Source organism: Hyposmocoma kahamanoa, unplaced genomic scaffold (assembly GCF_003589595.1).
Source record: "Hyposmocoma kahamanoa isolate Upper Pololo Valley unplaced genomic scaffold, ASM358959v1 220, whole genome shotgun sequence".
Lineage (NCBI taxonomy): Eukaryota > Metazoa > Arthropoda > Insecta > Lepidoptera > Cosmopterigidae > Hyposmocoma > Hyposmocoma kahamanoa.
Window position 1 is genome coordinate 3,257,737 of NW_020653740.1, and position 25,316 is coordinate 3,283,052.

General features: G+C 37.0%; 3 protein-coding genes across 4 annotated transcripts in view; 1 reads left to right on the forward strand and 2 right to left on the reverse strand.

Annotated features, from left to right (window-relative positions):
• The window catches only part of LOC113227983, a 29,274-nt gene extending 26,809 nt beyond the window's left edge, over nucleotides 1–2,465 (reverse strand). The window contains exons 1-2 of one of the 2 annotated variants that reach the window (XM_026461097.1): nucleotides 2,354–2,414; nucleotides 1,361–1,633 (exon numbers count right to left, since the gene is read on the reverse strand). In XM_026461097.1, coding sequence (XP_026316882.1) covers nucleotides 1,361–1,385 — 25 coding nt within the window. In that variant the 5' untranslated portion in view covers nucleotides 1,386–1,633; nucleotides 2,354–2,414. Of the gene's footprint in view, nucleotides 1–1,360 lie in introns of both variants that reach the window. The other variant, XM_026461096.1, reaches the window with a different exon arrangement.
• On the reverse strand, nucleotides 2,412–5,675 carry LOC113228060 (serine/arginine repetitive matrix protein 1-like). The gene is made up of 2 exons (XM_026461200.1): nucleotides 4,082–5,675; nucleotides 2,412–2,497 (listed from the first exon to the last, which is right to left on the reverse strand). Exons 1-2 carry the CDS (start codon nucleotides 5,673–5,675, stop codon nucleotides 2,412–2,414), a joined length of 1,680 nt encoding a protein of 559 aa, XP_026316985.1.
• Nucleotides 5,676–6,988: 1,313 nt separating this feature from the next.
• On the forward strand, nucleotides 6,989–18,884 carry LOC113227985. Its single transcript, XM_026461098.1, has 7 exons — nucleotides 6,989–7,176; nucleotides 8,485–8,581; nucleotides 8,832–8,908; nucleotides 10,682–10,867; nucleotides 12,261–12,432; nucleotides 13,431–13,510; nucleotides 18,186–18,884. The coding sequence occupies exons 1-7, from the start codon at nucleotides 7,116–7,118 to the stop codon at nucleotides 18,359–18,361; spliced, it is 849 nt and encodes a 282-aa protein (XP_026316883.1). The 5' UTR covers nucleotides 6,989–7,115; the 3' UTR covers nucleotides 18,362–18,884.
• Nucleotides 18,885–25,316: the final 6,432 nt, after the last annotated feature.

The following is a 25,316-nucleotide window of genomic DNA, read 5'->3' on the forward strand; positions in this document are numbered from 1 at the left end:
CTTCGATTGTATCATTTTCACGATTCAAAAGAGACATTTTTTCGGATTAGATAAAGAAATATGTACTAGTAATGTAAAATACTACGTAACGTTTAACTCCGTTTTTTGGTAATAACAAATATGAAAACATCACTATGTCGGATTATAAATTCAATATGCAAATTCAAATGCATCGAGCGAAACGTGCAGTGAAGCGTCCAAGATATCTCGTAGTAATATTTTAAAGCATAAATACGTTATATAGCACTGAGCGAGCTATCAGACAAACTCGCAGCTGCGAGCGAATTAATGATCACTTTACTAATTGACCATATTTACATTGAACAGCATGAAACATTAAGATCATTCCACTCGATACCGTCTTAAGCCGAGCAAAGTGCAGAGAAGTTAGTGTCAAAGATTTTGCCACTGATTGTTATAAATGTCCACATGAGTAAACAGTAATACAGTTACGTTACGTACTTTAAAGTAACCAAAGGGTCTAAAATATTTACAGCAAATATTAAATTTACTCAAATTCAAACTCTTTATTTTCTTCCACATCCACGTCACAAAGTTATCGTAATAAATATTAAATGAGAAGTCAGTAGCAAATCGATTATCTTTTTGGCTCAAAGATTAATTAATCTTTTAATCAAATTCTCTGAATCTGGCAAACTCGGTGGCCCGATGGTTTACACTGTGGCCGCCGCAAGAGAGGCCAGCTACAGCTACTGTCAGTGTCAAAAAGCTCTGAGAAAGTTCAGTGTTAAAAAATTCTATCATCATTCGACAAAAAATTATCTTAATCAATTAAATAAACAAGCATTTAAGAAAGTGGTTTCTCAGTAGCGTAGCAGTATATAAATTAACGTGTACGTTAATCATACGCTGTCATTTTTTGAACTGAATTTTAGTTTTTATCAAAATAGATCTTTAACAAATGATTGGGTAATTTCGAACGATTTGAACGCAAGATCATTTTGATAGCGAATCTTAGTCTACTGTAATATCATTGATTATTACGATAAAAGCTTGAAATGTATGTAAAAGCTGCCGCGTCATCCCATTACTCACATATGCAACACACATACGCCGCGGTCATTGAATGACCTATGCTTACACATCAATAACACTGATGTTTTTCATTCATATCTTTCGCACACATGCATATTCAATTCGGACAATGAGATAACCCCGACGTCCATTGCGTCTGTCTGTTTTAAGAGCTACAGATATTGAGGATTTGTTTATTATTTAGATCTTAGAAAGGTTAAAACAACACAGATTTTGTTTGTTACTTATAATCATTACAATAAGCTTAAAAATGTTAATGACATGCAGTAAGCAACATGGCAGTTTGATTATTTTGTAAACTAACCAAGACAACAGCCGCAAAGGCGCATGTCGAGCGAGCGCTTGCGGCGCGCGCGCTCGGCGGGACCATCACCGCGCCATGACGGGTGCCTTCCTCCACTCCCTTTCTTCACACTGACGTGAACCACAAACTCCCAACGCTGTATCTTGTATGATTTTATACCACCACCACGAGACAAACAACGCGCACCACTCGTCAGCGCATTAGGCGCGACTGACGATAGATTCAATAAGCGTTCGTATTAAAAGTTCAATAAAAAAATCCAAATAGCACCGACTAAAACATAATACAAAGAAGAACGTAATGTGATAGTAAAAGTTTACGATCAGAGCGTGCTGGACACCGGTGCCGGGCGCCTTGTAAACAAACACGGCCACAGATAACCAACTTGGCAACACAACCAGACGTACCAAATTATACGTCTCCAGAAATACTACTAAAATAATCCTAACAACGCAGCGCGTTCATGTTTTGGCACAAATATAGAGGACAAACGATTTAGAAACCCCAAAATACGATTACATTGTATTTAGATTTGCGAACCGCATTGGTCACGGAATGTATAGGAAGCTAATACATTATGTTGCATTACCTAAAACATAGTGTACAAGAACTGGAAAGTGGAGTTAAAAATTCATCAGTGACTCCGAGACGTTGCTGAATGAATGTAATATTTAGGAAGGCCGGGAACGAGGCAAACCGAGCCGACAGGAATGAGATGACTGTGCGGGCGGCACCAGAAGCAAACGAGAATGTGCTGAAAAATTTACGACCTTTACGATAAAAATTGATAGTAAATTGAGGGTCGGTGCGGGCGATTTGATTAAACTGAAGGAAATCTATTATAAACAGTATGAGATACACTAAGTAATATTCAAAATCTCACATTAACAAACTGCAGATCGTATTGTTTTATTAGCATTAACAAGGCTATTGTTGATATGAAATAGTAATAAGGCACGTAACACACAGACACAAAGTTCACAAAATTACGACCTAGATGTTGAACATCTGAATGAAGAAATTAGTTGTTATGATAACGAACTACGAGATTTTAAGAGAAGCGTAAGGGAGCGTGCAGGACGACGTCGCTCGGGTTACTGCGTCGTCGCGGCGGCGGAGGCGGCGCCGCCAGCGCATCTAAATCGGGATCGACTCGCAAGTCTCGCTACGACTCGAATACCTTGACTTCCTCAATATTACATTGAACCCAGCGCGCACGAGACCGCCAAACGTAACGTCAATTGACACCCACTCGACCGATACGATGAAATAATGTATCATGCTTTCAACGAAAAATATACACAAACACCTAATTTAAAATTTGGTTAAGTTCTTCGTAAAGACAAAAGTAGTAATTGTACTATTTTTTCCAAACCTTTGTGAAGTACCCGACAGATGCGCAAATAAATGGTTTTGATATATTTGGACACCTAAGTTACTGTGGTTTGTTGGAAGGGATTTGCTGCATATATGACCCTTCAAAGTATGGGAACCTACCTACTTATACACAGTTACAGAATCGTTGCATCAAGTCATTTTGGGTTGTACCATTTATCAGATTTTCGGTTCAAACTTGGACAGTAATCTATATTGTAGACATTTTCACGATTTCACAGAAGCCAGTACTATTTACTATGTCCTTTTTAATCCTAGCACTCCACCCTAGCTCAAATATATATATTATATCGTTTTATCAATTTACTACTGACAGCACCTTACGATCTCTCATTTTTACTTTAAACTGAGCTCTTACTCTCAACGATTCGAACGAACGAACGAAGAATGTACTTATGTAGGCTCAGCCGCAAAATGTCCGCTTCGCAAAATGTCTACTGGACGCGAAACGTCAGTTTGTCAGATTATTTTTGATATATAGTATTTCGCAGATTATTTCATATATTATGTGCTTTCATTTGTAGAAATAAAAAAGAAAGGCGAGAAAAATTACAATTTCATAATATTTGAAATTATTTGATAAAGTAACTTTATTGCATTTGTCTTCGTAATTTCCCTATCGCACCTAAAACTATTTTATTATATCTTAATACTTTATCTTAATATCACTCCTCTTATATACACAGTTAAAAGTGTCTGGTAGTAGAATACCTTATCGTCCAAGAAAGAGAATCCAAAAAAAATAAAACTTCAACAAATTCTCACCATGTCGTAGTTTAATTTTTTTTTTAAGTCAACTCTTTTGAACTCCTTGCCTGTTTTTCTTTTTGTCATGGTTGTATTTTAAATATTATTGGTTGCATGTACTATATTCAACTTTTATTAAGGTATTTTACTTTATGTTTTAATTTATATAACGGTACTGTTAGTTTTTGTTTCGTAATAACATTTATTGCACCCTCTGCTTATTAAAGGAGCTACAGCTCCTTTTTGTACTCAGTTTTTGTATTTTGTTTGTTTGTATTTGTATTTGCTTGTGCAATAAAGAGTAGCTGTATCGTATAAATCTAATGCTCAGGCTGTTTCTTGTTGTTTTGCTAGTTATCAATACCGTAATAACATCTTGGAACTGATAAGTATACAAACGCAACTGAGATAAAAATAAGATAGAAAAACTTATGTAGGTTTTTGGAAAATAGTATTTTAATTGTATTTAAAAAACCGTGTCTTTCTATTAATTTAAATTCCTTGTATTTACTTATTTTGACATCGTTATGCGTAATCGTCATAAGAAAACAGATGGTGGAAAGTTAATTAAACACTTACCGGGAGATGGTGAAGCTGCCGCTGGTGATGAGGATGACAAGTGGTGTACAGGCGAGGCGAGGGGAGAGGCAAGCTGGGAAGGAGTCGCTTCCTCCGCGATCGCTGTACATTCCGGCGACTTGGGAGTAGATGAACGTCCTTTATTCTTCTCGTCAACATTAGTAACAAACTGCACTGGCTCATAATCATCGTCTGTACTCGTAGTTACAGGATTTGGAGAACTCATCACTATTTCGTACGGCTCTGGGCTACGTGATGTTTCGTGTTCTTCTTGCAACCAATGATCATTAACATTTTGTACGGGTACAGGAGGTAGTGGTCGAGCCAATGCAGGCTGTGATTCTATTTTCATTCCCGACTGATCACCACTTGGTAGGCAATCTATAGTTTTGTTTTCTAATGGGCTACTCAGGTCTTCCTGTACAGATGTTTGCAGCAGTTCGGCGCAAATATTATTTTCTTCTTGAGTTATCGGTGGCGGTGTTCTCGGTGATCTCGGAGTTGGTGTTGGTGGAGACTTTTGATGGCGAGGCAAGGATGCTGGCTCAATAACAGGTTTCGATGAAGTTAGTAATGGAGATGAAACCTGCTCATAAGACTTCGAAGTCACAACAGAAGAATCAGTCTTAATGGGGGAAAACAAACCATCTTTTTCACGATAGCAGTCTTTATCGTCTTCTTTTTCTGGAGAAACAATAGATCGTGACCGTGGAAAAACTCTATTTGTCGATTCAGGGCGCGGGAAATATCTATGATCGCTAGTATTCGTGGGAGAAATTATTTTGTCACTTCTTATAGGTGTCACAGTGTCTGATTTCGCAGACGATACAAAATTGTTAGATCTAGTAGGCGTTACAGAAGGAACAGTTTTAATAGGACTAGGTGATTTCGTGTCAGGTGTGCTTCGACTTATGAACGTGCTAGGAAGTGTACTAGGACGCTCCACCTGAGTATCACCGGCACACGGCGATAAAGGCGGTGAATATACCCGTGACGGAACAACATATCTTTCAGTAACCTCGGGCGATTTTCTGTCATGATAACCAATGTGGTGCTTTTCCACTTTGTTTTCGTGATCATGTCGGGAAGATTTTGTTTTGTTAAAATGTGCAGTCCAATTTCTTTGCTTTTCAATAAGTTCTTTGTTAAACCGTCTGTCCGGTTTATCAGGTTTGGGCAAAACCACTGGTTTCGCAGGCTTTGGCGGTTGCTGCGATGCGCCATTGGAAAGACGGTCGCTACCATTGACAGCGGAAGCTGATGCAGGCGGAGTGATAGTTCGCCGCGGGGGACTAACAGAGCCTGCGGAGCTAGAGCGCGATCGTGCCGGCACTACTGGTGGGAACCCACGAGTGCCAGCAAAGCTAGCAGCCGCCGACGGGGATTTTTCGATACGAAACGCCCTGTTCTCTTCTCCCAATTTTTCGAAGAGAGCGCGGGCATTATTGAAACGCGCCAAGTGGCTCTCAGTTCTAACAACTGTGACGTCGCTTCCACGCATATCGTCTTCGTCTCTCGATGGCATTCCTTGGAAAATATTCGCAATTTTAGAAACTTTTGTGCCAACTTGTGCCCTCTTCTTACTCTCCTCCATACTAGCCGGGTAAGCCCGCTTTAATCCGATCTGGAAAGAAATTAAAAAACAATTTCAATGTAAACAGATAAATGTAGAGTACAAAACAAAAACAGGGCATGGCGGCTGAGAGAGATACATTGATAATAGGTAGAGAGATAAGACAGTGATATCACAGTGTTAGTGTGTGATAAATAAAAACATACACCGAGCGCAGTTTTTGTGCGCTTAAGCCGTGACTGTTCACGCCGGACACCGGTGGCACTGCGCGCGCGCCTCACCTTGCCCGATTGTTCTCGGCGTAATTTAACTTCAGATAGCGATAATGCTGATAAGAACATTATTATTTGAACTTCTTGCGTTGACAACATACATTGTATTAATTTTTTTGTTGTCATGCCACGGTAATTTGCATATTAGTTAGGTCCTGCATATATTTCATAGACAGTACGATTTGCAAGCTATTCTGCATACGACACGACTTTCAGCTACTACATTAGGTGTGTAATACACATACGAGCAACAGAGAAACTTACGGTCATGACAATCCAGTATAGCTTGCGTAGTTTAAGCCTGTTTCTTTTTTTAATACCACGCCCGAGTAAGTAAATCTTTGCTTTCTTCGACATATTTGAATAAATAATGAAAACAAACGGTACGAAACGAACGTTAGGTTTACATTGTTTATTCCTACAAAGTCTAATGAGTTTAATACATTAAAATACAAATATATAACAATTGTATGATAAAGTAAGTTTGATAAGAATTGATAATAAATTCTTGGATTGATAATATTCTCCAAAACCACCCGATAAGGAATAGTGTTGCCACAATTTCAAAAATCCATATACGAAGATCCATATATATACATTTTAGTACCAATTCCTTTTTCTTTTTATCACGGAAATTCAGATTACTAATAGACACTTATATTAATTATGGTTTATATATCGGTAACATAAATTACATTCAACTTTTTATTAATTGTGTCGTTATGCTACTAGTTCCAAATTATCAAAGGATTGCTTTAAGTCCTTATAAAGGCAGTATGGCAAACGTAGCTTAAAACAAATAATAATAGTAATAATAATGAGCCAGACAACCACACCATTACTTGGACTCAAACGAGGGAATTCTCTGTGAGTACCAGAGCAACGGAATTCGCTCCGGCCAGTGGTAGTAACCCAGAACACATTACATTGAACAAAACATCACTAAACAACCTTCGATAGCCTAGATAAGAACACAATCGGTTCTAATTAATCGTTAACATTATTTCCTGTGGTTCAATAAATCCATTCTTTAGTGGCGTGTCATTGGAAAATGTTTCTTTTCTTATTATTGTTATTTGTGTGCTCCAGCGGTACTTTAAGTTCAGAATCAGGATGTAAACTAGCCCATGTATGTGTTTTTGACTTGACGAACGAGGACTGCGGTCCCGGACGCGTTGTGGCTCCGAACATGACTATGGGCGGGTGTTGTCCGGGATGTGCCATTGGTACGGACGTCGGAACTGATGAAGGTAGCTACGTTTAATGTCTAAAAATAAGTGATATTGAAAAATTTCTTTGTACTTATCCGTCTGCGTGTATTATTTTACTTGATATCATTATCCAAGCTAATTTGCTAATCATTACAAATATATATTTATTCTTTTATCAATGATGCTAAGTGGTTGAGGGTATACTATTATTTCACTATTTCAAAGACACTTAAAAACAACTAAACTGCCATTAAGTATATAAAGTATCACAGTATGAAATTTCGCACTCTTGCACTAACCTACTGGAAGTTACCAAGAATAGGTAGTGCACTCATTAGGAACGTCGACCACAGGCTCCGGGAACCAGGCCTATTATCTTGGAGAAATTCTCCGGTTATATTTCATAAAATATTTACGAGTTATATTTTTGTATTAAAATATGCGCTATTGTTGTTCGAACATTATACCGTAAGCAAAACATTGCGTAAGATCCAATATTATAAAATCAAATCCTGAATTTTCGAAAATATATTAATTAGAATAAGTGGTATAATCGTCCATAATTCCACATAATTCATCGCTGTAACGCTAAATTTATTTGCAAATGGACTTAACCTTCACAAATTTTCGAATTACCAGTAATCCCGTACAATTAATTATGTAAGTAGTGAAACAGACTTGATCGACTAATAATACTTGCACTTTAAACTTTAGTATACGAGTAGTTAAAAGTTAACTTTCTGACAAACTAGGTACGTGCTCATGACTGCAAAATTGCATGGACATATCCAACTGATAAGTATCAACTTTAAGTACTATTTCAAAATATTTCTTTTTGGCGTCACTCATTTCCATTACGTACAACAAACTTTTATCGTAAAATATTCATACACTATTGAGTAAGATAGAATCTCTTTAGATTAGGAATGACCATGCACTTTTGAAGTCCAATTTCCATTATAATTAATTAAATCACGCAATCAATTCGTAAATATTATGATTAATTCGAAAACGCGTGCAAAAAGTTCATTGTTGAACGCGTATCGGAAGCGTTCAAGCTGAACGTATTGCGGACATCGATGTGATACAAATATCTTGTCGGTAGCGTAGTTCCGGTTTTACAGATTTAGCCAATACCGGATGTGTGCTGGGCGATATTAATTAGTACGCACAAATGAATACATTACGACACCGTTCTGTGCATTCGTTTTAGCTATTAGCTGAGTAATAACATTTTATAGTAGGTAATATGCAAGTCATAAGACCTCTTCCGAGCTCTTCACACATTTCGGTCTAGAGGTAGTTGTTAAAAATTCAGAAAATCTTTTTTTATAATCTATGTTTCAGATAATGTTCCAGTTGGAGAGTGCCGACCTCCAGCGAACTGTTTACCAGACGGTAGATTTGCACCTGTGCAATGCAAGGGAGATCGCTTTACTGGCAGGTATTTTGCTCCAGCCTTTCTATATGCAACATTTAGTCCATGCAATTGAATTGAATACAGTCTAGCGACTAATATTTAGCATAATCCAGATATAAGAGAAAGCATTACTTACTAACTCGTATAACTTTCGTTCGCTGTGTAACATTAATCTGTTTATAATTCGAAAAGTTTGAGTAGGTTTGTGGTTCACAATGCACCTACTACTAATACTAGCAAGAATGTAATTTATGATTGTTTGCTTATTACACAGATGTTTCTGTTCTGATGAGAGAGGAAACAGAATATTTGGACAAATGTGGAGAGATGAGGCGGATGAAATGACTTGTGGTAAAGTAGCTGTCCATTACTTATTGTATAAAACCATAAACGACCCACTATTGAAAAGGCTTTCCTTTTAAGGAAAGAGTTTACGAATACAGTCTTCACACGGGCTTCACATGTCTTCGACGAGTATTATGAAACTTGTCTCATGTACACGTTCTACGACGCTCTTCTTCATCGTAGGCGTTCGTAACTGTACTTATAAATGTACTGAAAACATTTTTCTTAGTAATCTTACCTGGTAGGAAGACATTTTGTTAGAAGGATTTAGTCTTGTTAGCACAAATTAAGTTTCTAATCCAAAACCTAGAATGGTAGTGATGACAACATATTTTAAGTTTCACTGATTCTTGACGGTACAGAAATATTTGTTAAACCATTAGTTAGACTGTTCTCTGAATAATTTAACGTAGTTCCAAATTAAAACAACAAAGAAAATATGCCGACAGAGACTTGCATAGGCAAAAGAAACAATAATTTTCACTAAGCAGTGATATCCAATGTCAAAATCAAGTCAAAATATTTTCATTGACTGTGAAAAGACAAATAAATGAAAATCAAATGGAAATCATTTTGCCAGCACGTTTAAAAGAGTTTTAAAATCATGATTTTTAGAGTGATTTTAGTCTATACTTACTGTGGCGAAATGTTGACAAGAAGTTTACTACTAAGTTGAAACGTGGTTGCAATCATATTTTAATAGGACCAAAACAGTACGTAATGAACTAATTAGTAATTAACGGCAAACAAATAAAATTAGGTTTAGTTTGTGTTCGTGCCCGTTGTCAGCACATAGCCAGTGTTATAATAACAATAATAATAGTTTATTTCGGATTATCTCCACATCGTGTTAGTAACAATTGTAACCTTATGACTAAGTCGGTAAATACAAATTTTCTATAACATTAATCCCTTCTGGCTGTCGCATGAAGAGTCTCCTATGCTACAGATAGACATATAGCAAGTCTATAATTTTTATTCGTGGTAGTATTCTCTGTGCAGAATCCGCCTGGATAGATACCATAACCTTACTTATTTATACCGCAAATCAGCAAACTGCTGTGTACAAGATTAAACGTAAAGGAGAGCTTTAAGTAGATAAAGACTTATGTCAGACAGCCTGTAAAACTGTAAAATTTTACTTCCCCGAGTGTACCACATATACATTGACTACACTGGTGGTCCAACGGTTTGGAAACTATGGGCGCAGGATGGGAGGTCGCGAGTTCGATTCCCGGTAGGACCAAATTGAATATGAACTTTTCTAAAACTTTTTTTAGAAGCAGTAGAGCTCCTAGTGAAAGAGATCGTCCAGGGTACTACTGCCACCTTACCTATTTCTGCCGCCAAGTAGTAATGTCAGCATTACTGTGTTCCGGTTTTGAAGGGTAAGGGTGCTGGTGAAATTATAGACACATGAGACTTGTCAACTTATGTCTCAGGGTGACGGGCGCAATGGTAGTGATCCTCACATCTTTGCAATTTAAAGCTCTGAGTGGCACTGTAACTGTTATGGACAGGCGTGTAGCTTACCGTCAGGCGCACGACCTGTTCGTCCCGGCACTTGATGTTTAAAAAAAAAATTGGTTCAGGGCTGGGTGTTCTGGAAAGTGAATTACGTTTGTTTTAGTACTCATAGTATAGGGAATTTCCTATTTTGACACCAGGTAATTGGTGTGGTTGTCTGGCACATTATTGTTACCTATATCGGTAATAATCACTTCCTATCAGCTTTGTTTTTTACTGTTTTATTCGTATAAAATAAAACACCACTTCTAGCATGCAGCCGAAGAAGATCACAACTGGAAGCCGAGGGCAGGGTAGATGTAAGTCTGCACTGCACGCCAAATGGAAGTTACGAACCATTGCAATGCGACGACGGGTTGTGTTGGTGTGCGGAACCCAAAACTGGTCAACCTACTATTATCCCGGTGCCAGAACAGGATATGAACTTACTACCATGTTGTAAGTGCAGTCGTCTCTGGTGGTCGAGGCGCACTTAACTTTAATTAGGTCACCTACAAACGGCGCATATACTATTTTGTATTTTAAAAAGTGATAGTAATTGTCTGTTACTTTGTGGTGCTGAATATAAAAGTTATTCCATTTCATAATTAGGTCAACGCAACAACAAGGTTATCTCGAAATCAAATAGATAAGCTTTTTATAGTACGCGAAATATTGTCCTCAATAATTCTGAGATGTTTAAACCCGTTGCTACACAAGTGATTCACGGCCGCGGGATGACCACATGACAAAGAACTGTAAATGTAAATAGCGCACTTGTTCAAACAGAATAGAATACATTTAAAAATTGTTTCAAGCACGTGAGTATTGTGTCTGAATGTGAAAGACATAAGAATTATGTATGTTACCTGTCCGTACAATATACCTTCCTAAAATATACGCAATGGTTGTATGTCCCCTTTAGCACGAGCAAACGTAACTTACAATTTTCATATGGTTATTTATACAGGGTGCAACCGTTAAGTGTCCCCAGACGATTATTTCGTAAATATAAGAGACATCAAAAACCTATATCGAAAGTAAAAAGGGAAACCAAAGCCTCGCCACGAATGTCATATTAAATATATGGAAGCGTTTAACATAACAATTTTGAATATTTTTAGTTTTATTTTTAAAAAGTTATTAATGTCATTGTTTTTTGTTATTTTACTCATTAGGTAGCGTACTTTCGATATTAGTTTAAAGAGTTTTTCATATATCTAATATGTACGGTACCTGGACACACTTAACAATTACATCCTGTATAGGTCGCCCGCGCCGGTCGTTGAGAATTTCGTGTTTTATATTTTGATTTAAATAATTAATTTTCGTTAATAGGAATAGCGAAGGGCTCGTAAATTACCAGCAGGCAAGTGAACTCTTATCAAATGTACATCCATTGTAGGTAGTGTTTATTTTTATTATTTGTTATACATTATCTCGTGGTCAGTTTTAAATTGTGTAAGTACAAATAACATTCAAATACTAACACGCCTTTCTCTCAATGGGGTTAGCAGAAAGTAAGGATCGCCATTAGCTACGTTTCTGATATGATGAAACTTTAAATGTATTGGCATCAAGCATTCCAATTTTATGAACTTGTCATGTGTCAATTTGCAGTTCCATACGGTTCATCTTCAAAGAATTGTTTTTATTTTACTTACCATACAAATCGATGAACAGTTAACGCAAGATTTTTTTAGGAAATTGAAAAATATCGAAATTTAAAAAAGTTTCATAAAACTTGTATGCTGCATTTTAGCGATAGGTATTAAATGTTTATAGATTTTGGGTAGATTTGGAATTTGGCACAATGTGTAAATAATAAGGAAAAAATTAACAACTTCTACAGTCCGAGCAGCAGAAGTAGGCGAACAATATCTCAGGCAATGTGAAAGTTTAACGATTGCGTTTGGAATGATACACATGGAACACAAAAGTCATGGCACTAACTTCCTCGGCAACCCTGTGACATTTTGTGACTATGACGGCAGTTACGGACCTTTACAAATTCAAAACGGCATGTAAGTACTACTGATGTTATAACTATAAGTCAGCGTGTAAGACACAATCAGACGTATCTAAAGATATGCCTTACAGATCCGCCACCAAAGAGCTTTGGTAGTCGACTTAGAGTCGACGGCTCAGCGGTGGCAACCGTTAGTCGCGCTAACGAGAAGTGAGCGTGTCTACAGCTCCGGTACTTATCTGGAAAATAGGAAGGGTGCTGTGCGTGCACCCGGGGCGGCTCACCTAAGGCAAAGCGGTCAAACCGTCTGGGGTAGGACCTGACTTAAATGGTCCCTGCGCGGGCGTGCTCGCAGGTCATAGTGCCGTTCTCGTAAACCTTAAGGATCGGTACGGAGAATCATTATAATCAAAACTAATGAAGAAAGATATGGGGCTATATCTAAAGATAGGATTTCTTTACCGGCGCTTATAAATTTTCTTTGAAATAAATTTTGTTTAATCCAGGCTTTGTTAACAGTATGTCTGAGTTAAAGAAGCGCTAGAACTAATCTGGAGTCGGTCGCAACCTTTGTTTGTATTACAGTATGTATCGGCAAATTTGGTTCATTCCGATTTCGTTGTGAACAAAAGTTTTTTTTTTATTATTATTGTTTATTTTTATGTGGTTAACATACATACATGTATATGAACCTCATGAAAATAAAATTTCAAAATTATATGCGTAAATAAATATATAATAGTATTTTTGGCGCTCCAATACATTAAGGTTGCTTAGGTGATGTCTCTATCGAGGATGTTTACATTATTGGTGTGCAGTAAAGAAATAATTAGATTTATTTATTAGATTACGTATTAATAAAGAGTGTGTTATAATTTAAGTATTTCGATACCATATTCTGAAAGCGCATATCTATCTATCATTAGATGCATTTGTTCAGCACACACACCGACAACCGAGAAATTATTGTAACTCAGCTGTTACATTATTTGCGTATGAAATAGAATTGGAGACGTATCGGGTTACGTTATTGCGTTAATATTATTATTCCAGTGCATATTGCACCGGCCGCGACGGAAAGATTCTTGGAGCTTGGCAAACCATCACAAGCGAAATGGAGGGCATGAATTGCAGTAAGTACACCTAATAAACCTACCAGCATTCTCTTTAGATTAACGACTAACCACATCCGAAACTAACGAGCATCAGATCGCACAAATAAAACTGGCACAATGTTTTGTGTTACTTCGTTAGTAACACTGAGTAATATCATTTTCTATTTGCATATAAGTCGTACACATAGGCAACAATAATACGGTATTTTATTACGGGTATTAATGCGAGATAAGTAGTTGGGGGCTTTGGCGTACCGTTAGCAAGGCATATTTTCGCATTGTGGAGCGGCGGCGGCTGCGACGGCGGCGGCGGCTGCGACGGCGGCGGCCGACTCTAGGTGCCTACGGGCGACAACCGGTTGGCGGCCGTGACCCTGTTCCCGATATGTAGCACAATTCCATCCCGCCACCGCTGCTGCCACACGAGATCGTTCGTTGGAATGCGGAGATCGCGACACTTGACCGCAACATTTTTCAAATTCATTTGATTTTCTACTAAACGGAAGATATTGTTCTGATAAACCCATACTTCTACGTGATACCGAAGGGTTTTGTTATGTTATGTAGTTATGCCTTTAGTAGTGTTGCCAGGACACCCAAATGGGTAGATGGTTCTAATTCTCAGGTAATAAGTCTAACCCCTTTTTTTTGCTTACGGGGGAAATTCTTTATGCATACCCTCGAGCCCGGGGATACTCGAGGGTTATATGGGACTAACCTCCACGTGGAGGGCATAAGCACTAAAACAGCCGGGGGGGTTTACCCTCTTGGCCAGGTGTTGTGGGCCCCGTGGGATACCACAGATTCAACACAAGTAATAAGACCAACCCTGCCTCCACTATTCGGGACACCTATATCCGAGTGTTCATTGTTGTTTTTTTAATATACTAAAGGGGTATATTCATATCACATCAGACAATTACGCCATGATTACCATGATTACCTAAGCCTGGAAGGCCTGATTATTGACTTAAACCTTTATAACCTAAACTTAAACGTAGTAATGAGACAAAATATACCGTTAGTGTTATTGTAATCTTCGTTTGAGGCCCGAGAAACCCTTATTTTACCCCTCTGCCTCGCATTTCGATACATCACACCTGGCGACACTACTAACCTTTTCGGCCTAGTCACACGGGCTACATTAAGATTGCTTCACAACTCGGCTGCAACAGAGCAAAACCTAGTAATGGGCCAAATTTTTTGGAAATAATTTTTAACAGAATCCTACTCCCTGATTAATTACTTACCACATTGCCGTGACAGCCACTGCAAAGTCCTACAATTTACCAGAGATTTAGAAACCTTAAAACCTAGTAATAGCGCTTCGTGACTAGTCAAAAACCTCTTTGATCAACTCAAAACTATTGCTAACCTGCGCCAGTTAGCAAGCTCCGAAAGCAGGGACGACAACGAAAACGGTCGTCGCATAGAAAGCGCCTGAGCTACTGGTCCTTGAAGGAGGTCTTGACGGGTAACCTCCCTATGTCATTTAAGCACCAACTCATCGATATGTGCATCCTGCCCTTCTAACCTACGGTGCGTAAACATAGTTGCTGACCGATTTCCAAAAATCTAAAGTCAAGATCTGCCAGAGGGCAATGGAAAGCCGTATTCTGCGCTTTAAACGTATTAACAGAGTGATCAATACAATGCTGCATTCGATGACTGGCATTGCTGATGGAGCAAAACAGCCAGGCTCAAATGGGATTGGGCCACGTTAGCAGGATGCAACCCGAGAAGTGGGCGAACGTCATCACTCCTTGGGTACCCGAGGTTGTAAGGCGACGGCGGGGATGGTCCAGAAGGCGTTGGCGGCACAATTTTGATGGGATTGAGAGGGAGTGGTGGGAGATCGCCAAAGACGAAGTGGGGGATTTTGGGGGAAACCTGTGTCCGGCAGTGGGATACTATAGGTTAATAAAAAAAAGTTGAAATAATTTTTGTGACATCAATATATTCGTTGATTGGTACCCTATTTAATACTATTACTTTTTTTTAAATAAAAAGGAAAATTGATTAAGGGCAACCATGACTTGTGTTTTTTGGCTCTCCTGTAAAATATTGTCTAAAGCACTTACGTTTTGCTCTGGGGCAACTGTCAAATAACAATTGGTGCGCTGTCAACGTGCAAACGATTCTCACTACTTACAAGTTTCTTAGCCTATGTATACTTCGTTTCAATCCAATTTAAACAAAAAATAAACAAACAAGTCACTGACCCGACCATAGACGGTTTAGTGATGGCCAATTGTAATGCAAATCGATTAATTAATTGAATTAATCTATTTGTGTTATTGAGTCATACTAGCGGTCAAAAATCATTCATCCCCTTGTTTGCCACCCTTAGAGGTGGAATATTTTCTTCAAATTTTCATCTGAGGTTTACCCTCTTTCCAACAAAAAAAAAGAATCATCAAAATCGATTAACGTTTTTGTGAACCGAACCGAAAAAACAGAGTTATCGCGTAACATAAATACAAAAAAACATCAGTCGAATCGAGAACCTCCTCCTTTTTTAAAGTCGGTTAAAAAAGTGATGGGATATCACGTCGAAATATACGTGAAACTGTTACTTATTCCATTTATTGAGTGATTGCTTTAGAACTTTAACCAAACACTTATATTTACCTTTTGTTTCAAATGGATTGAAACAGACAATACATAATCCTGCCTCCGTGGCCGCATTGTTACCATCCTGGACTGCCACGTAAAAGTCCCGGGTTCCAGGCCGGGAGAAATATTTGTAAGGCCTACATTTATTTCTCTCGTGAGTATGGGTGTAATTTTTGGTTGCCTATATGTGTGGCCAAGGCACCCGCGATACAGGGTTTCCCTAACGCGGGACTGAGTGTGTTATATTATTCTTCTCCCGGTATTGTTGAGTGATTTTACGCTCTATTGTCACCAGTAGAGCTAGCACGAACAAGCGCGACTTGCGCGAGAGCGACACAATGCGCGAGATGTCTATACGACAACAGCAGTATCACGCGCTTTATGTCGCTCTCGCGCTAGTCGCGCCCTATCGTGCTAGCCCTACAGATGATAGGCAAGCGGCAGTTGATAACTTTAAGGACAGACTTATCGACACGTGTGTAGGTCATCTTACTCTTCAAGCACAGGTTATCTACAAACTAAACGTCCTGACCAAATCGGAACGGACAATTGTAGACCGTATGAATACTTCTGAGCTGTGAAAACAATGGCGGGCGGAATACAGCCATAGTACTGAAGACAGAATGCTACTACGTTTCATATTAGGTTAGGTTACAAGATGCTACTACGTTTCATGTTAGGTTAGGTTAGTTTCATGTTAGGTTACAAGAAACCATCGAGATCACTAAGTGCCAAACGTTTCATCATAATGACGATGGTGGGTTTAAACAGAATTTTGTGGAATCCGGTGTTTTGTGTTATATATTGAAAATAAAATTACTCCGACTTCAGTTTCGCATGTACTATCAGTAAGGGTGATGTACAAGAAAAAAGTGAACAACACTGATAACTCCACAAGAAGTCGAGATGAAGGTATTCATCAACAGCAAAAAAGGATATGCCGATACATATCTGTTTATAAAGCTATCAACTGCTGCTTCACAGTAAACCTGTATCATGGAGCGTGAAAGAACTATGGAATATTTGGAAAACAATAATTATAACTATTTTATAAAAAAACGACCTCAAAAGTGGAAATAAATCTAGGTATTTGCCTTGGAAAGTGCGCGAAACCGGATTCCTCCCCAAAGTATTGCCACTCTTTGAGGTGGGTTATTTTCTTAAAATTTAAATGGGACCCAAAGTGAGGTACCCTCTTTACCCAACAAAAAAAGAATATCAAAATCAGTTCACAAATACCAGTGAGTAATCGCGTAACATACACAAAAAAAAAACAATCGAATTGAGAACTTCCTCCTTTTTTGAAGGCGGTTAAAAAGCTATAGCTTGAGAAGGTACCTCTTGTGATACTCATTTAGTGAATAGCCTAACAAAAGTCTTACAATCTATAGTGTAAAGTTAGGGTGCAGTCGCGCTGACTGAATCGGAACTGCTATGAGACTACGCCAGCAGTCGGAAATTGCACCTATAGTATTCAAAGTAATTTCCGACTACATTCCACCTGTTATTTGGCTGCAGTTTAAATGCGGCCCGAATTATTAGGCCTTACTGATGATGAAATAGAGGGAAAGCAAAGAATCAAAAATTCCAATCCTAAATTACAATACCACAACAATGTAATTTTTTTCGTACTAATACTTAATTAATCGGATATAGTGTTAACCATTTGAAGTGCGTAATAATACTAAAAGATTTTTTTAAATGAATACTGGTACGTTGCTGACAAAGATGACCGTGGTCAGAACTGTGGCCCCATAGAGTTACGTGGGCGGGCGAAAAGGCTTTCTGACCAAATTTGGTTACGTGTGGGACGGTACGATTCACGTAACTTTTGGCGTTATTTAAAAAATGTTATCCTTTAAAAAAGTAAGAGCGAAAAATTTTATATGTCAACACTTTGTTTCAAATAAATTCAACCAAATGTCATTACAATGCTGCTGCCACTGGAAACCACCTGGAAACTACACGAGATAGGCTGCATTGGGGACAAGAACTTAAACAACATGAATAATATATAACGTTTTTTAGCAGTGGTGTTGACTGTTACAAGATTCTTTCTAATACTGTTTTTTTACAGACTGTGCTCAAGACACCATGATCCATTTCCCTGCGCGTGGAATGTCCATGACTCATGTCTGCCAAGGCAACGGCAACTATCGACCACACCAAAATGTTGGTGACATTTCCTACTGTGTGGACACCGACGGATATCCTAACAACTTGCTACCCCCCAACTGCGTCGATCCTGCATAATGATGCCGTATTAAACATTTTAAGTCAGTATTATAATAGCATTTTTTTTAGTTAATTAATTATGCACTTTCGTAAATTAGCCTAAAATATAAGAGAAGGGCAATATACACATATTATTACAACGAAGTGTTAGAAAGTATACGTACTGGACAAACGAGAGCTTGTTGAGAGCAAGCGTCGAGCAGCGTTTATCACTCGACGCCGCCAGCGCGCCGCCCGCTAGCCGCGCGCGCTCGCCCATCTGGAACAACCGACTTGGGTTACAGGTGACCGCCACAGTTCCTCGCGGCACTACCGCACACTGCCTGAGAGCAAGCTGCCTCTGACCAAGGCCGGTCAGACCTTGTTATGTACTCTATTATTCGCGTTACTCACATTACAATTGTAGCGAAGGCACAAAGGTCTTAGCTTAGGTTCCTTTACTAAGGCAGTTATTCTATTTAACACTAAATTAATCAAAAAGTATTTACTAGCACATATTAATATAATACGCAAGGAGGTAGTTTAAAAATCATTGTAAAAAGTAATCACAAAATATTTTTGTCGAGTTTCATTGGATTTAATGGAACTGTTTGTTAATAATTAATTATTTTGTACAAAAAATGGTTGAAAATGCTGAAATATAGAAAATGCGAATTACGTACAGTGAGAAAATATGTCCACCAAAGAAATGTTTTGGATGTATAACAAGCAGCAGGGGAAAAAGTTTAATCCTTTATGGTTATGTGGGTATGTCGATTAAAAGATGCAGTGAAGAAGATGAACTTCGTTCTAGGCGGCCTCCAACCTCCACCACGTATGAAAACTTCAAAAAGGTAAAAAAGTTGAATTTTAAGACGGAACTATAAACATATAACATTAAGCTGGGATCCTAAAGATTATATTTGCATTGAATCCATTTTAACAAGTTTATTGGGATTCAAAAAAGTTTCAGCTATATGGGTACAACGAAACGGTAACCGACGATAAGAAAAAGCAGCGTAAGTTTCGTTCATTCCCATTTGTTCTATTGAGCAGTTCTATTATAGAACTACTGGGACTTTTTTCCCATTAGTTCTATTAAGTTCTATTGCAATAAATAATAGAACTAGTGGGAAAAATCAGTTCCCAGTAGTTATATTGACTTTGTTCTATTTCTATCCCGAAAAAGTTTTTATTTCATGTACGGTAGAGTAAAATATAACTTATTCATATAATATTTAACATAAACTTAACAAATGAAAATAAAAAAATTGTAAACTTGACAAAGTAAAATTAAAGAATAATAACAATGAATCAAACATTGTAGACGACAAAATAAAACTAAAATAAAAAAGTCATTAAACATAGTAAGTAGACTTGAGAAAATAAAATTAAAATAATTTAAAAAAAATCATAATTTGTAAGCTTGACAACTTAAAATAAAAAAAAATTAAAAATGTAAACTTGACCAGTTGAAATTAAACAATTTTCAAAAATATTCAAATATTGTTAACTTGACAAATCGAAATTAAAAAATTACCAAAATAATAAAAATTTGTAAACTTGACAAAATAAAAAAATGTGATTAAAAGAACAATCAAACATTGTAAACTTCACAAATTAAAAAATTATCAAATACTGTAAATTTGACAAAATAAAAAAATATATAATTAAAAAACAATCAAAGATTGAAAACTTCACAGATCAAAAAATTATCAAATTTGTGATATCATTACAAAAATTTGCTTCCATTTCGTTATGCCGCAATATAAATTGAGCCAATGAAGCATATCAGTGGAACATACTTGATGACGCCGCTATGGCTGCCGTAGGGCACTTCAAATCCAATCCAAAGTCAAGTCACAATTGTTTTTTTTTTCGCAAAATATGAAAAAAATTTAATAATGGTTCTATATTTTTGTTTTGATCTTTACTGTCATACACAACTAGTATAGAAAGTTATTGACATGTTTCAATTTATTAAATAAAAGGTATTGTATAGTGCACTTGCACAATAGAACAAACAAAAAATAAAGCGGTTCTGATATGTTTTACTTAGATTATTATGTACACATGCCAGTAAAGGTAAAGAGATACCTAACATTAATATCATAGTGATTGATTGTGAGACAAGGCAAATAATAGATATACACTTATAAATAGTGAATTGTGTGATTGGCGAGATCATCATCATCAACCCATTCATACGTCTACTACTACTCTCAGGCGAGGGTTCAAGCCATATGCACTGGCCCAATGCGGTTTGGGTACTTCATACGTTTTCCGAAGGTTTCATCACGATGTTTTCCTTCACTAAAAAGCTCATGGTAGATTAAATTTAACAATAAATTCCGAGAAACTTAGCGTGCGGGCCTGGATTCTAACGCACGGCCTCTCCTTGAGAATAGGAAGTTCGAACCATTAGGCTACCACGGCTCTATTATTCGCGAAATAGCACTTTCTAAATGGCTAGTTTCGTATCAAACTATCAACACTAAGGAAAAAATGAGAGTATGAGAACTTTGTAAGCAGTACTCCGTCAAAGCTGATGTTAAATTCGAAACGAGTGCAGTCATCATAAATCAACTGGAGGGTTGTTAATGGTTACAAGGGTGAATCGGCGGGCACGGCTCCCCACTTAGACACGACACGAACCTCTCACGATCGGGCACTCTCTACGCGAGGGCTGCGTCGTCGATGACAATTTTATATGTAAAACGAGATTTAAAGGGAGTAGAGATATTAAGGTATAATAACCATATGAGCTGACTAACTCTACTTCAACAATGGTTGCAATTCAAAGTTGATATGTTGAAAATGGTTTCTTGTTGTCAGATTTCAATAATAACACATTATATAACTTAAAATGTATAAGAAAAGAACTAAATACTCTGTTTAATTCAAGATGTATGGCACAAGTAAATGAATGTAGTTAATATACCACTGTGTAAAATTTGTGTGAGGTTTTATTTACAAAAATAATTAACTTCAACTATGTTCTACAACATATGTTCTTCTTGTTTTAAATGTTATAGCCCCATCGAAATAATCGATGATTTCGCCAATGTCAACTAAAATGACTATGTACAGTAGTTTTGTAAGAATAATATAAAAATTATGGCGGACTACGCCATTAGCAAGGCCTGTGCAACATAGGTTAATGATATAAATTAGAGTACCGTTTGTATTTTATTCTAGGTAAACTCGTTTAATTAAAGAACACCAAACATAAAACCAATTTAATATTGTGATCTTTTTAATTTAGTTTTATTGTGAGTCGATAACATGCGTATTTTTTTAATAATATCTAGTGACGGGACAAACAAGTTGTGTGTCTGATAGTAAGCTACACGCCTGTCCATAACAGTTGCAGTGCCACTCAGAGAGCTCTAAATCGCAAATATCTGAGGGGCACTGCCACTGCTCCCATCACCCTAGGACTTAAGTTGACACGTCCCATGTGCCTGTAATTTCACCAGCAACCTTACCCATCAACAACGGAACACACTAAAGCTGACATTACTGATTGACAGAAATAGGTGAAGTGGCAGTACTACACTGGAGAAACTCTTTCACAAGGAGCTCTACTACTACAAAATCTCCCAATTTGCGCCACGTATGCAACATATGTGTCTCATAAAACTTCTAGTTAGTCTTTGAAAATTGTTTATAATTTCCTGAAGAACTGTTGTAGATATTAAACATATCTAAAATTCTGATTCAGAGAAGCGTAACTACTAGCATAACTAGTGGAGTGTGGTACTCATGAAATAGGGACTGATAAGAAAGTTAATCATACTAATCATACATGAATTTTGTATGTGCAAAAGTGATAATTACAAACAATCACATTTTGAGTAAAACTAGTACCCTTATGGTAGTCACGAATGCACCAAGAATGACATTTTAGACACTCTTATTGTAAGCGTCCTAGAGTTGAAATTTAAATCTTAAGTGTCATACTAGTTGAGGTCTTGACTCTGTACAACATACACCAGAACAATTCCATCCCACACAGAGCGTTGTGGGATAAATTCCCGAACCCATGAAAGTTGGGATGTCTCACAGAAATAGGAATATCTGGAAACACCAAACTCTAACTCATATAATCTTTGTTTTATAGGTAAGCAAATTGCACTTGAAAAAAAATTACACATAGAAAATTAAACCGTGACCATAGGACTTGTAAACGGCCCGAGATGTAGGTTTGTTTGAAAAAACAAATATGCATGTATTGATGATTAAAATCTGGAAAAATAGTTTCATTACCTATCATAGATAACCACCAGGAAGAGCTAAATGGCTCACTCACTACCATGAATTTTTGTCATATCAAACTATATAAGTTTTAATACAAAGTTTTTGTTTCACATGGGTTTTAAACCTCGTGAATTGGTGAATATCAACCAGAATCTTATTATAGATTACAAAATACAAATACATTGCCCCTTAAATGAATTTGTGACTTTGTGAAGAACTAGATATGATAAGTGTTACAATTTTGTAAGGATACCTACTTATCACCAAATTTCTTATTATATGGACCACCTTCATTAAGTAAATGTCATTAGTATATAGCGCAGAATTAAAATCTATTTACCTTATTGATTATGCAAGGAGATTTGAGAGCTATATGCACTGCCTCATTTATAGCAATATTTATTACTGGGACACTTTTTTCATATATTAATTTATGTATGTACATTGTATACCAATAATGTTGCTAAAACTACAGAAATATAATAAGAGATGAAACCTGATTTTTTCAATTGGAAGGTAAGTGAATATTAACACAAATATTATGTGCACAAGAGAGTATGTTCGTCCATGGAAATTGATGTCATACATAATTCATATTTCACAAACCTATAGTTTATAACCCACAGAGCACAATACTGACCTTATAACCACTTTACGGTTTCTCTGCTTCGGCACAATCCGGTTTGCCACATCAACGCCAGTACGTAACACATAATAACTGAATCAACTAACAGTTTCACTTCGCACAGATTTAATATTTCTTGTATTGTCAACTATCTACAACACGCCCATAAGCCAATGCAATACACAAATAACGCTGAAGATGCATGGAAGCTATTGAACTGAAGCTTCTTCTGGCACAGGTACTTCATGAAACGTCAATATCCCGGCCAAGCAGTTTATGAACGCAAAATTGTTAACTTACATTAATTAGAGCACGTTGTACTTAATAATAGCACATATTTATGTTTCTTTAACAATGATTAAAATTATTTAAGTAGAACATAAAGAAACTTCATAATTCTCCATCACAATCGTAAGAAAATTCACAAGTTATTCTCGAACTAGTGTTCAGTGGCGCACGATCGGTGTTGCACGCTTGGCGCCTAGCGGCCTGCACAGACCAATCACAATGCGGCTTGCTTGGCGCACGCATACTTTTTTAATATAATGTTACCACTTTATTGCTAATATTATACCCAAGTGATCGAAAGCGCGCAAAGTTAAGGAATTTTAAAAATCTCAATCACAATATTTATTATAATATTTATATCGCAGTTATAATTATAGATATTTGTTTTTTGTAAGGGATGTTTCCATAATATTTCGGTGTGTATGATATTTCTTCCATTGACTTTTTGAAACGTAAATCATAATTTTAATTTTCCAGAAAAAGTTAATTAGTTGCTGGGACGGTGAGAGTCCTATATTGTGTTAGTGCAGTGCCCTTCGTAGATTGTTTGCAGAGATTCATAGACACCATTACAATGCTAAAAAGAGCGAGTTTATGATATTAAAGCAGACACTAGGTCAGGGACCTTACCATGAACTCTTATTACGATTCAGTTTAGGACCTAAAATGAATCGTAGTGTGCCCCTCAGATCTTTGTGATTTAAACTTCTGAGTGGCACTGTAACTATGTATTATGGATGGGGTAGCCGCTTATCACAAGGTACACCTTGTTCGTATTGTAACTCGGTATCATAAAAAATGTATATTGAATAACGATTATGATACAAATTGTTAATTTTTGTTTTTAATGACTCGATGCATGTCATGTTTGTTTATGAAGATGTTACAACTACAACACTACGTTTCTATTTGTAAATAATTCCTACATCTTAAGGTAGTTTTTAAGGCCATTAGCAAATTGTGATTGTACATTTTTTAGTCCGGAATTTTTTTTAAATGTCACATTATGTTCGTGAACAAATAAAAAGTTCCTAAATGTCTAAAATAACGGCGCAATCTAAGAGTAAACACAAAAATAGCTCATTGCATACTAGCGTCATGATCACACTACTTCCATACCAAATTTCAATTAATTTAGTGGAATAGTTTTCAAACTAGAGTGGTTTTTGTGGCTAAAGTAGAAAATTGAAAAAACATAAATAATAATAATAATAACACACACACTCAACATAGTTCCGCTAGGGCAGCCTTTCCCAAAGTGGGCGCTTCAGACCTAAAGGTAAGAGACCCAGAAAAAAATGGGGGCGTTGTGTATAGGCTTCGGGAGAGTTTTGTATATAATTTCATCTAGGAAGACTCTTAGACACCGACTGAGCTCTCGACTCTCGACTACAACTTGTGAACATCAACTAATATTAATTAAGAGTTGCTCAAACTAACTCGGTTCGATATTTCTCTCCGTGTAGTTCATATATCTGTTCTGTTTTATTGAATAAATAAAATAAAAATCATGTCAATCGGTCGCTCCGTTTCGAAATGAAAGTAGACACAAATAAAAAAACAAAATGGCAACAGACACAGTTTCGCATTTTAATAGTTATTGGTATTCCTAGATAGGTAATTTTCGTAGATAATAGACCGCGGGCAATCATGTTTTAACAAGTTTTTGTTAAATAACACGATTTATGCATTCCTGTATCAATCGGCTGGTTCATAGAATACTTTGAGTACAATTGAGCGTCGAATGAGATAAACGAGTTTATGCAAAGGACAATGGCGGTCTTATTCCTGTCGGTGCGTGCTGGTTATGCAATCATATAT